The following is a 13,891-nucleotide window of genomic DNA, read 5'->3' as shown; positions in this document are numbered from 1 at the left end:
CATACCTGCCCGAGTCCCTTTGAAGGAGCGCCGGCTCTCTCGAGAACTCTTTCTCTTTGTTTTTTTGCCTTGCGTTTGCTGTCCCTCCAGCGCGCATAATGGCCGGCGCCACGTCGGCCGTTGCCTGCTCGCGTTCTGATTACCGCGCGCGAAACTTTTTTTTTTCTGGTATTGTGCATCCCTGTCGTCGCTTGTTTAGCTTGTTTTCTTCTTCGAGTTTCCCACTTCGCGTTGCCACGCGCTTGTGGATGCTTTTCAAGGTCATTTGGACGGGGGTAATCGGCGTGGCGAGGTTGGCCCGCGTCGACGAACGTTACGGCGGCGGCGACTGCGAACCAGTTGGCGTCACAGTATCTGCCTTCGTCCTCGCCTTCATTTTTTTTTCGTCTTCAGTTCTTCAATCCGTCTTCTTTTTTCTCGTACCCTGATGCAGTGGTCCTTCGTGGCCTGCCGTGTCGGGTCTTTTTCATCTTCCTCGGCGAAGCCAGGACCCTCTGTTGCGTGCATGGCACTCCATTCCGCGGTCCCCACGCATTTGTCGAACAGCTGGCAGAATGGAACGCTACTTCACGAGGTGGAGCTGCTCTTCGTAGTTTCTCAAACAACTGCTAAAGAACACTTAGACCGGAGAAGCGCATACACGTTCACCTAGCCCCAGCAACTATCGCGGCCAAGATAACGGAGATCCGGACGCCCCCATCAGCTTCGCAGAGCTCTACGCCGCTGCTCGGGCATTTAAGTACACGGCACCGGAACCCGATCGAATTACCAATCCTTGGTAATTGCTGACAAACCTGCGACTCGCTGAGAAACCTGCGATTCGGCCATCCAACACCTAACCGATTTCTTTAATGACGCGGTATGGAAACCCCACGGCCGACTACTCTCGGAATGGAAAACGGCAAACGTTATTCTAATACCGAAGCCGGGGAAACCGCGCGAACTAGGCCAACTACGACCTATCTCGCTCCTCCTGTCTGGACAAGCTTTTCGAACGAGTCGTCCTCACCAGACTCAAGCGAGACATAGAGCAAAACGGTCTTCTTCTGACCACAATGTTTGGCTTCAGGAGAGGGGTATCGGCCCAAGACGTCTGCCTATACTGCTGAAATACGAAGTCATGAGCCCCCCATCGGGAAGTCCGCGCAGGATCTTGCTCACACTCGACATTCAAAAAGCATTTGGCACTATCTCGCACTCCATGATTCTTGAGGGGCTCGAAGACGTTAGATGTGGGGACAGAATATATTGCTACGTGCAAGACTTCTTGAGCAACGGCACCGCCTATATTGGGATAGGTACGACACGCTCACTTCCATACGACCCTTCAAGGCACCCTTCAAGGCTCCGTACTATCACCGCTCCTATTCGGCGTCGGCCTATGCAAACTGGCACTACAACTGGAGGAGCACCGAGATCTCGAGTGTGCCATATACGCGGATGACATGACGCTATGGGCCACTCGAGGCTCGTACGACGACCGGCAAGACATCCTCCAAAGAGCCATTGGCATGGCCCAGACCTTCATCAGCACGGCGTGTGCCGAGGCGCCCGGCACACGCCCTCTCGACGCTAATTACGGACTCACTCGCTAACACTCGTGGGAGGCGCGACTCACCGAACTGGACTTGTGAAGCCAGCTGGCGACTCTCGACCAGGCCTGGCGAGCCTCGGAAGGCAGCGGGGCCCTGGAACAGGGGCTCCACCCATAGACATCCCTCTCATTTATGATTCATTAAAGTTTTTCTTCTTCAACAACGTTGGCTACGTTTACATGAACCCGATGAAGTCGGGTAGAATCGGCCCGTCGGGACGAAAACCACTCGACGGGTTCGTGTGAAGGCTGGCGAGTCGGGTCGAGCGAGCGTTGAGGCGAGTTCGGTCAGCCTCCATGCAAGGCATGGGCGAACTCGCCCGGCCCTCTTGGTAAGATGTACGTAAACGTGGTCGGGTCGGGCTGGGTCAGCTCGACTTCCAGCTCGACTTCCAGCTCGACTTCCAGCTCGACACGCTCCCGTCGAGCTCACGCACACGCGAAGCTAGTGGTCGAGCAAGAGATGCATGCGGAGCCAACGTTCCAAAAACGAAACTCGTCTTCACCAGGGACAAATCCACTTCGTGATTACATTCCGCTGAGTTCCATATTGGCAAAAAGATGACGAAGGAGGGAAGGAAGACGCGGGCGGACGAAGCATACGCGACGAAATTAAGTGTTGTTGTAGCGTGCTCAGCTATATAGAGCTTTGTTATAGCATTACTGGACTTCATCTAAAGATACCCTGGGAGTACACCAGCTCTTCGATAGTCTGTCGAACATCGTCGCGCATTGTCAGTAATAATATTAATAATAATAAGGAAACAATTGCGCGCAGCACGCGTGCGCGTTCTTCACGACTGCGGCTTCACTTCCGCGTCGTCCTTGCTTTGTTTAGTCACTCTCTGTGCACCTTTGAAAGGAACGAGTTTGTGTTTAAGGGATCTGGTTAGCCCATAGGCGAACAAAATGAACGCGTCTTGAAACTACCGCGAGGCTGCACCCCTCCGGCATATTGAGTAGCGCACGGATACTTTTGAAAGCCGCCTTATTTGACGCGGAACAACGCTGCCTTCGAAAACGCGGCTTCACTCTCAAGCTGGCGTCCCGTATTGGCGATGCCTGCGTGTGCCGCGTCTCGTTCCACTCTGCTTCCTCCACACACACACACACACACGGCGCCGGTTTCGTCCGCAGGTCGCAAGAAAATTCAGCGCACGTTTGGCGCCGTCCGCGTGAAACGTCGTGGCGCAGTAGTGGTGGCCGCAATACCAAACGGGCCTCCGTGCGCGCCTCGCGCGGCGTCGTATCTGTTTTAGAGAGGGAGAAGAAGAAAAAAAAATCGGGAGTACTTCGAGCCGCGCGCGATTCTATATAGAAGAAGAGAAAGCGTTTCCACAGCGGCGATGTTCGGCCGCGCGTGACGTCACGGTGCCTCGCGTCACGCCGTCGCCCAGAACAAGCCGGTCGACCGGCTTCGCGTGTCGGTGTTATTCCGGACATTGTCGAAATTCCGCCGTGTTAGCGTTTTGAGTCAACCAGAGCTGCTATGTTAGCCAATCAGAATTGTCAATTGGATGGCGAATCGGACAATATATAGAGTAATTCGAGCGTCCAATGTAACAATAACTCCGGGATGTCGTTCTAGACGTTATACCGCCATTAAGTGGAATTCCACCGTGTTGGCGTTTCGGGCCAGTCCAAAGGTGGCGTAGCGGCCCCCCATTAGCTGATCAGAGCTCAGAAAATAGCGAATTGAACAATATGGCGGAATACGACAGTTGTCCAAAATAGTGGCCCCGCACGTGCACTCTTGCATGGAGCTCGTCTACAACTGAGTATAACTAATACGTGCTCGTAATCAAACAATGCGATCCCGGAACATCTGGCTGAACACTGTAAAAAAAAAATATATATATATATATATATATATATATATATATATATATATATATATATATATATATATATATATATATATATATATATATATAATATTACACACACACACACACACGCGTCATTCGGAAATCAAGATCTGCCTGATTCGGCCGATTCTGTTCAGTCGACACGCAGATAAATAAAAGCGCCATGCGTTTCTCTCGCATCGAGTAGACCGATCCTATAACGATACCGTCGGCGCTTCGACTGCTAGCGCGGTTTCAGATACAGCCAAAAAAGAAAATATATAGGCACGGTACGTCGCCCTTGGCGTCTGCTGGAAAAGTTAAAATATACAGCTGCAGCTGCAGGGGCACGCTTGGGCTTGACACAATCTCGAGTGGAAATTTGACGCTCCTTGCACATTTTTCTCGCTGATTCCACATTCAGTTGATGGTTGCCCGGCGGACTTTCCGTACCACTGTGCTGCTGCTGTTCGCGGCTTTGCGTATCTACCGCTCGTATCATAATTATTCAGGTCAGATTTCTTTAATCAGTACGCCCGGACCACGAGCTCTATTGAAGTCTGATCTTTGGCTGATATCGCTTTATTATTATTATTATTATTATTATTATTATTATTATTATTATTATTATTATTATTATTTTATTATTATTATTATTTATTATTATCTGCGAAAACCATCGGCTATGCCCCCTTTATAGCGCGTGCTGAGCGTGGAAGGAAATGGCAGCTCAGTGCCGCAGGCGTACTCGGTCACACATACGAACAAGCTTCAAACGAATTGTCCAGAGTTAAATAAACAAGTAGATAAATAAATCTACGAGAATTCAAGACGCCGTACAGCGCACTCGTTTCCTCCGCGCAAGAAGCGGCAATTTGTGCATCTGCTTCGGCGTCCGTCCACCCCATCAGCCTGTATAGTTATCGCCGCTGGCTGCAGCGCGCCAATTACGTTTTCGAGGCACTGCCGTGTGCGTCGGTTCGTTTAACGACGCCGCGCAAAGCGAGTCCCCGGAGGCGGTATTGAAATATTACTGTCCTTAATTTACGCTAGCCAGCTGAACAGAGTCGCCGAACTGCGTATTATACAGAGCAACGACTGCTCCAGGGGATGTACAAAGTCGTTTGGCGGGAGGACACTTTAAAGCTGCCTATATAGCACTTGTGCACTAGATCACAAAAGTTTACTGACCGGGGGACCTGAGAAAACATTGCATTTCAGAGCAATCTGCAACTTTAGCTAGTGAGACCGTACAAAACTGTGTTGCTCGGTTGTACTATATAGTGCCGAGTGGATAGTCCAAATACAGATTTGCGTTCCGAGGCTGCTGTGATATTCGGTTTTTATTGAAATCCCGCGGTCCGTATGGTTGCGAGCTCAAGTCTACATCCTGCAGATGCTGGATGGTTAAGTTGTCCTCCACGCGCGATGAGTTCCTACTGTCGCAAGAAAGTATATACGCTGCACGAGCGCTCAAAGAGACGTTCTCGCATAATGTACATGTGAACACGTTGTCAGTCAATCAGATATGTAGGACGCCCACGCAGCGACCTGGAGTGTTTACTGGCAAGTAAGAAGAGCCGAGTGGCCTCGGCCCCATTATGTGCAGTCTTCTGTTCGTGCCACATTCACCGCTGGCCATCATCCAAGGCTCCCGGAATTGAAAGAAGAAAAAAATTGAGCGAGCGGGACATGTCGTATGGACAGAGGCAGACCAGTTTTCCAGCTTCCTCATTCCGTCTCGTAAGAGCCGTGCGCCATTGTGCCACTACACGAGCTGCAGTCAGCCGAGTGCGAGTCAAATAATTAGCCCTGCTCTTTTACTCGGAGATAAACATGCTGTTTCGCCTTCTCAGGCCGATTCGAGTGCCTTCGTGCAATAGATGTTTTACGCGAACTGTTGCGATGCGCAACGTGAACGCTTAATTCCTAAGCTCGACATTTCTTTATCAGTCAACTCTCTGCACAATAAACCTGCTCTTGGCGCATCATAGTCGTATCGGGTTGCCGAACTTAAAAAAAAGAAAAAAAAAAACCGAGGAGGAAGAGGGAAGGATGCGTACAATGCTCATCTGCGGGTCTAATAGACACAGTCAATGTATACCAACAGTTCGTAGTGGAGCCCGCGAAAATACACGTTGCCAGTCTGTAGAAGTGTGTAGAACTTTACCAGTGAAGGTTAAACTTGCCGGCGATGTAGTTTGCGCACCCTCCTCTCTCTCTCTCTCTCTCTCTCTCTCTCTCTCTCTCTATATATATATATATATATATATATATATATATATATATATATATATATATATATATATATATATAATATTGTGTGCGTGCGTGTGTGTGTGTGACGGACACAAACGTGTGTGTATATGGGAGCCCGCGGTATAGATTTCGCGCCCAGCGTAAGTACTTTCGAGTGGCGCTTCTCGGGTTGCTGCGTCCCGGCAGTTGTTGCCGCACTGCTGAGAAGAGGTCGCCGCAGCAGTTATCCTTGGCCTTGGCCTGCCGCTGCTCGCCTCCTTCCGCGCCGCCTCGAAATCTCGATCGCGCCACACGTGGTCGCTCTTTGCGGGGGGAGAGTCCATCTCATCTCTGCGCAAACGATGAGCCGCTCGGCCGGATGATCCGCGAGCCGCTCTTGCCTCGCCTTGCACGTTGCACTACACACGCTGTGGATTGTTTCGTCCTCGCTGGTTCGTCCGCCGTCTCTTCCGGCGCAAGTAAATCGGAATGGAAGCAGCGGTCTGGAACTTCGGGCGCCGCAGCAAATGGTATATTGTCGCTCGTTCCTCGTTTTATTGTCTTTGTGCGCGTAGCCTGTCTTCGTTCAAGTACGTGGAATTTCGCATCTGTAGTATGCTGCTCTATACGAGCTTTTACTACATATGTGCAGTGTGAGAAGCAATTCACCGAATGAAAAGCCGGGTCCTTTTTTTTTTTTTCCTTCAGTCGTGTCTTTGTTAACATCGTTTATTTAACGTAGCCTATTCGACGAGTCCCGGGTCGCCCGCTGATGTATGACGCGACTTGCCTTTAACGAAGCCCGAGCTGTTCGTATCATCAGAGTCCTTTCATTTTAACATTGAAGGACTCTGGTATCATCGAGCGGAACAACGAGCTTCACCGCTGATCGACGCTCAACATATGTCGCCCAACTTCCCAGAATTCCAATAGGTCGCTCACACGGCGCTTGTTTCTCGCACGAGCCTTGTATAGTGAATATATACGTATAACCAGGACAAACGTCCCGATTGTGCAATTAGACGAAACGCGCGGACGCATACGGAACAAGCAAGAATACGGAAGCCTTGTGCGGTCCAGCGCATGTATACGTGACGTCGGAGTTTCTGGAAAGACCGAGCGCTTCCTGTTCGTACGACGAGCGTATCGCTCTGCTCCAACTTTGGGAACTGTTCAACGCCGCCGACTTTTAACCGACGTTAATGCGCTAGCCGTTTGCCGGATTACGGCCGGCACGGACGGGCTAATCTTCCAGTCGCGCGGCCATTGTGCATTGTTCGCTGACGAACGTGCGTCTCCGTCAGTCGTGCCGCTAGACTGGCGTCGCAGATAGAGCGCGGCGGCGCGCCTTTGTGTGTGCGCGTGTGACACGCGTCCAGCGGTGGCGCAATAAGCCGCGGCCCGTTTTTCTTCGCCAGTTCCGGATCACGGGCCGTGCCGTTGCAGAGCGCGACCCGTTTCGTCTCGCGCTCGCAGCGGCGCACGCGCCGTCACGAACGAGAGCTGCTGGCCAGCAGCAGATCGCGACCCGCTCGAGGGATTCGATTCCCGCGGCCTGTTGTATTACTCCTGCGGGGCGGATGTATCGCGGAAACGCCGGCCCGAACTGAGATTACGGTGCACTTGGAAGAATTGCGCGTGTGATCAGATTACTCCCGTTTAGCACGAACCCGTTTACGACTAACAGGTTACGCGCTTAAAGGTAGTTCAATATATCAGATGAACGAGAAAGGAAACGGAGAGGCTCGATTTTTTGTTAATTCGTTGCCTGTTGGTTTTATATCGCCGATATATAATTACGTCGGGTGCTTCGACCTACCGAAACTCTCTTAAAACGAACTTAAACGACCTTTCAGCGATGCGTGTGTTATGCACTTATATCTCTACTGTATAAAAGAAGTAAAAGACATTCGCGTGCTTTATGTGGCGCTGGCAGCGGAGTTGGGTATGTCCGATGTCCAGTTTGTTATGATGGAATTATTTTACGTGTCTATCGGCCACTAAGTTTCGTATGTACGATATAGAGAGCAATTTGCTTTATCCGGATTAGACTGTTCTTTCCCATCCGGTCCGCGGCCTTCGATTCGGGCCGCTGCAAACTATTAATGACGAGTAGTAATTCAGCCATGCTCTGACATAACTAGGAAGGAGCGTGACGTCGGGCAGCTACGAGACAACCTCCTCTGACGCTGCACCTCCTCTCCGTCGGTTTCTACGCGTGCGTTTTTGACTCTCGGGAAAGTTGCCTGATCTTCCGAGACATTGTTTGGCTCGTGGTAGCTTTTAGAGATACCCTCGTCGCGATCAGTACAATGTAGAATATTCCGGTACACTACCCGTATTCTCCGCGCCGGCTAGGAATTACCACTTGCCTGTCAAATGGTGAGGGCCCATTTCCCATCCATCCCTCATGCCTTTTGTTAGTATTTTTGTTGATACTTCTTGTTTGTATTTTTACTGCATTACTTATTCTTTTGACTTCACTCCTTTCTGTAACGCCTTCGGGCCTTGAAAGTACGTGAAATAAATAAATAAATAAATAAATAAATAAATAAATAAATAAATTCCTTCCTACGTGACATAACGTGAGCGTGGCTTCACCCTTCGAGCCGCCGCTACGGGGGAGGGGTCGCGCACCTCCTTGCGCGTCGGACGACCCCTCTCCCTCGAGAAGGGGCGGGCTTCACGCCGGCCGCCGGCGCGCATCTGGGTTAGCGGGCGGCGCGCGCTCTGGCCCCAAATGGCTTCGGCGTCGGCGGCGCTGGACCAGACGCGCCACGACCACCGGCGCCTCCGCACCGCTCTTCGCTGCTCCTCTGGATGGGCCGTCGGTCGTCCCTCACCACTCTACACAAGATGCACCGCTGCGGTCCGTGAAACGCTTCCCAAGCTACGTCGTCGCCTCCGTAACACAAAGCCGCGAGGAAACATCCTGCGACTCTGAATATTCGAACGTTGCGCTCTTCATTTCTCCGAAGCAGCGGCGTCCAGTGCAGCAAGGCGTGCGAGTTCCGAGAACCTAAATGCCTTTGAACTCGTAGAGGTGTATTTACTTTGACTTTTCCCTTGCGGTGTCGGCAACTTGTGCGGTGTCTCAAGCGTTTCTCGTGGTTTCTCGGAATATTTAGATCGAAGGCACCTCGTCAAGATTGCCGTGATTTCGTCAACCATCCCGCGGTTCCGAGTCGTCTTCACTGCGTTCGAGCTCTCGGCGTCCCGGCCCGGCCTTCTCTAAACTGCCGGCTGATTTCGTGTTGCCGCTCCATACAGCCCATAACGCCTCGGTGTTCGGCCCCGTCGCGGAATACGTTTGACGGTCCGAGTTGAGCTGTTCGAAGCCAGAAGGCTTCCACTTTCTGCCGCCGTAGAAGCTTCTCCGGTGTGCAGCCATGCTTCTAGAAACCAGGTGACGTTTAGCACCTTTGCCTCTTGATTCCCGGTGCGCCTGTCGTCGTTACTGTGTAGCCTTTGAGGCCAGCTATTGCATATTGATACCGCTAAGAGCCGTGTTCGGTAGGCGAGCAAATGAGATGTGGCACTTTCGCATCGGAGGAATGCAGTGACTTGCCGCTTCCTGGATTGAGAGTGCCGGATGGTGAACTGGAGCGAGCGAGGAGGCGAGCTACGTGATCGCGAAAGCAGAAGAGGGGCCAAGGTGTCGGTATACCTTAACAACATTCCGTGTAAGCCGAGTTGGTGTGCAGTGCCAGTGGCGCAGAGTGTATCGGCTGCTGTTCATGTGAGAAACAGTGTATGCGCTACGTAAGAGAGTGAGCGAAGGGCTTCCTTTTAGCGTTATTGTTGCGTGCTCGAATACATTCACACTTTGGATGTGTGCGTTGAAATGTCAAGCTCTGGTCTGTAATGCAGAGCAATTAAGATGGCAAAGGTTGGTGGCACGCTATCGCCACACCGTCTATATTATAGAAGTTTACCTGTCCGTCTGTACTCAAAATTGAATCTCTTGGTCCCCTTAGTTAACCTCGGGCTTTCGCCCTTCAAGACATGATTTCGTTTAATGTAATAACGACGAACAGATTATTATGGAACAATTGTTTGGATCGAAAGCCTCGAAATGGAGGGTGTGTCTCCTTCAAGAGCAGCTACAATGTATTTTTTATTCACTCTTTCCTTATTTTTATCTTTCTGTATCTTTCCCCTCCTTCCTGAAGAGTAGGCAGACGTCGTGTGCCTCTTCCGGTGGGAATTGCCTGCCTGCTTCTTCTCTTATCTCTGTGAAATTGTACAGATGTTTTCAAACGGAATAATAATAATAATAATAATAATAATAATAATAACACACTCGCTGCTTAAGTGTTGGATGCATGCGTCTATGTGGACGCGCAGAGTGGTGACCTTCCCTGGCCGCCATGCTGCTCATAGCCCAAGTGTCAACGAATTTTCGGCATTACTACGTATCGCTCTGCCCTCTTCTTTGGCACCTCCACAGCTATTTGAACAAGTCAACGAGCTGCTTTTTAAGTGCGCAGATATGCTGCCTTAGCACGGCAAGCGTGCTTCACTGCCGAATTTGTGTGCGCTGCGGTGAAACAAACCTTATTTTCCGTGCGGCATGACCTTGAGTTGCTAATTGTGCTTCGCTCGTGATAGCGTCTCCGCGCAGCATCGGACAAACCTTACCAGTGGCGAGTAAAGGCGAGACAGTGTCTGAGCTATGCTAGCGCTGGTAGCTGCTAGCAAGTCTGTGCCAGAAAAGTGTATACGAGCCCCCTCGTCTCTGACGCGAGCAGTGCAAGATGCCGGGTCGGTCCCTAAGGGGACGCGCCGCCTGTCGTTGGCCGCAGCCTGCCCGCGAATTTTCAAGAAATATGAGCTAATATAGAGTCGTGCCGAGCACCGCTTACAAGTTACAATGTTTTAAAGACCAACAAGAACCCTTCTTTCAATTGGAAATTGACAAAGGTTTGTGCCCTTGGTGCCTTTTTGTGGGATGATGGCAGTGAAACACAAGAAAGTAACATGTAACAGCGACCCGCTTCGCCAGACGGTCTACCCAGTGTAGCGTTGAAAGGCAGAACGGCAGAGCATTGTAGCTCGAGTTACATTGACAATGAGCCTGCAATTGCACATTATTTTGCGGTTCCTTGACACGTGCACAACTCTACCAAACGCAGTCTGCCTGGACAAAATTAAGTGATGACGGGAAAATGAGGCTAAACATTGTAGCTAGCTCACTTCCCACAGTTTGTCAGTTAACCTCCTATCCTTGTGCACAGCACCACGAATATTTTTGATTTTCTTTCGCTTTGTGGTCTTTGAAATGCGGTTGCCTTGTACGTGCGGCGTACGTACCATTTTGTTTGGGCTAGCGACGCCAGACAACGTTCCTCGCAAAACCCGGCCTTGTTCCTGTTATCTGAAGTATGCACATTTGCCACTGTAATGAATGTCCAAGGGTTCATTGCCATGGCCAGTCGTAATGCTGTGCTTTCCACTACTGTGTCTCTGTGGTGGATGGCGTCAATCGTCGAGCACCTTGGTGGTTACGAGGCCTTCAGTTCACCTGCGTCAGCACAAGGACTACCGTCGTGCCGGATATTCAAACCGCGACCTCGCACTCGACGTCAAAACACTAATTTCTACGTAATATTCGCTGGTTGATTTAGCTTTGCTGACGCGTACAGTTTTCTGGTGCGCACAGATTCTGGTACAGTTTTCATCTGCGGCCGGCGAGGGGTAACAACATGCATGCCTGCTTCTTCTCCTGTCCGTGCAGGAGCCTATCCAAGATGATGAACGGCAACGGCTGCGGGGAAGCGGTCACCAGCTCGCTCACCTGGAGTGTGGGCCTTCTCAATGGTGCCCACAAGTACCTCACCGCAGAGACATTCGGCTTCAAGGCAAGCACAGCTCGATTCAACCGACTCATTTGCGTAACGCGCGGCGATGTTTCTAGCTTGGGGAAAAAACAACATAAGGAAAGCACACGCAAATGCTGTTTTGAAGGCACCACATGCTGGGGCTAACCAAAATATTCTGGCACATATTACCAAAGGTAGGACCACGAAGTGGTGGCTTATTTTTCACTACAGTAGTCTTGTCATTCACTCGGGTCTTTTATATGGTAGGACAATGTTTAGTTAACCACAACCAACTTAGCCACAACTTTTCACTCTCTGCATGCCACATTGGTTGTTTTGTAAAGAACGACTCGCACTGACAGTGCCGGAGCAATCGTTCCATATTTAGGGAATCGCAAAAGTTCCCTAATTCCTGGCAACGGAACACATTCATTGGGTACTGATATCCTAGAAAGTGTGGCTGTATTATACACGTTTTGTAGTTGTAGTACTGCTGTACATTATTATTTCGCTTGTGGCCCATATTGAGCTTATGAGGCTCTAATAAAGAGCGATCTTTAATGCCAGTGTCAAAAACACGGAACACGAACGCCTTTGTTCGTGCTGGCACTTGCTAGATAAAGGTAAAATCTTTTTTTTACGCTTTTCTTTCCATGCAGAGCTAAGACTTCCGCTACTGTCTTCTACTTTGCAATCTAATTGTAATATTTACGCATTCTTCCTTCACCCACTTAAGATGGATGCATGGATAGAAAAACTTCGAGGTCCATTAGGTCGCGCTAGTTTCCTAGCCCAAAACGGACCGCTTCCACGTTGTATAACTTTTTTTGCGTGTTACTTGCTGTTAAACTTCATGCAAACTATCGAACTTTGAGGTTCTTCAAGAAAACCCCAAACAAAGCCTGCCGAAAGCAAAGGAGCGCCGGACCTGCCACACAGTGGCATACGGCTGCCGAACACGTGGGATCTCAGGTTAGATGCCCTGTCACGGTGGCCACAGTTCAATGGGGGTGAAACATAAAAACGCTCGTGTGCTTATATTTAGGTGGATCTTGACGAACCCCAGCTAGGCAGTGAACTAAATACGGAGCCCACCAATGTACGGCATGTCTCGTAACCTACTCCACAGTTTCGGAAAGATACCCCTCCCTTCCCGAGAGAAAAGATAATCGGAGAATTTGAAGCAACTTATTTCACTGGGCTCAGATGACTTTTAGTGCCTTTTAAACAATGCCGTATGGGCTGCATTTGCACTTTGTGTGCCAGAAATTGAGGCGCCTACGAAAGACTCCACAATCCAACTCTGTGGTTGGTTTTCCTCCTTATTAATCAGCTGGAAAATAACTGAAGATGCAGAGGTGGAAGGACATAGGATGAACGGACCTCTGGGTCTTCCGTTGTTTTCGCACTGATTCTGCCTCGTCTGCCTCGCACACCAGCGGCGAATGCTCGACTATTTCACCAGAGCTGCCGTGGAAGAAGGGGTGCCCAGAGGCCTCCGCAAATATCTATATCCTGAAATTAGAACTGATATAAACAACTGAGTGCCAGGTCATGGTACATCTCTACCCATTAGAAAAGACTGGTTTCCTGTGGTACCAGGACAAAACTTATTTAAATAAATAAAGAAAGGAAAAAAGTGTAGAAGTTGTGCAGATGCATTGTTTGTACATATCTATGACTTGAACGAGTTCGAGCCTCGACATCCCATCGCAGGTGAACGCCAACGGAGCCGCCCTAAAGAAGAAGCAGCTGTGGTCGCTGGAGCCGTGCGTTGATGCCGGCGAGGAAGCAGTGCGCCTTCGCTCGCATTTGGGCCGCTACCTGGCAGTCGACCAGTTCGGCAACGTCACTTGTGATGCGGAGGAGCATGGGCCAGGCGCTATCTTCCAGATCACTGTCTCTGCAGACGCCAAGGGCCAATGGGCGTTGCGAAACACCAATCGTGGTTACTTCCTGGGAGCCTCGTCGGACCAGCTGGTCTGTGTCGCCAAGGCACCTGGGCCATCTGAACTGTGGACGGTCCACCTCGCGGCCAGACCACAGGTGAGTGCTGTGTTTTACTCCTTGAGTTTCTTCAGCATGTGACTTGCTGCGTTGGTTCAACAATTCTGGTGTTCTGATGCAGAGGCCAAGGCATCAAATTTTGCCAGTGGCAGCCAAACTCTAATGGGGGTGGAATAGAGTGCCCATGCACTTAATTTTGCATGCTTGCTGGTGAACCATGCATGCTCAAATTTTTTCCGGAGAGCTCTGCCTGCCATGGCCTCTGTATGGAAATGCATGCGTATGCACTATCACGGGAAAAGCAGCCTGGCCGGTGTGTGTGTGCAGGCATGCCTCAAGCTGTCTGTTCTACACAGCTCTACACAGCTGTAGAAATGCCACAT

The 13,891-nt window shown here is 50.4% G+C and overlaps 1 protein-coding gene across 3 annotated transcripts in view; it reads left to right on the top strand.

Annotated features, from left to right (window-relative positions):
• The window catches only part of sn (fascin domain-containing protein singed), a 70,869-nt gene that overhangs the window by 42,352 nt on the left and 14,626 nt on the right, over positions 1 to 13,891 (top strand). The window contains exons 1-3 of one of the 3 annotated variants that reach the window (XM_050173403.3): positions 6,019 to 6,209; positions 11,417 to 11,540; positions 13,218 to 13,547. In XM_050173403.3, the coding sequence (XP_050029360.1) occupies positions 6,169 to 6,209; positions 11,417 to 11,540; positions 13,218 to 13,547 (495 nt within the window). In that variant the 5' untranslated portion in view covers positions 6,019 to 6,168. Of the gene's footprint in view, positions 1 to 6,018; positions 6,210 to 8,457; positions 9,086 to 11,416; positions 11,541 to 13,217; positions 13,548 to 13,891 lie in introns of those variants that run through there. The other 2 variants (XM_050173404.3, XM_072290063.1) reach the window with 2 other exon arrangements.

This window comes from Dermacentor andersoni, chromosome 8, assembly GCF_023375885.2.
Source record: "Dermacentor andersoni chromosome 8, qqDerAnde1_hic_scaffold, whole genome shotgun sequence".
NCBI classification, from domain to species: domain Eukaryota; kingdom Metazoa; phylum Arthropoda; class Arachnida; order Ixodida; family Ixodidae; genus Dermacentor; species Dermacentor andersoni.
This window is presented reverse-complemented; position numbering and strand designations above follow the sequence as displayed.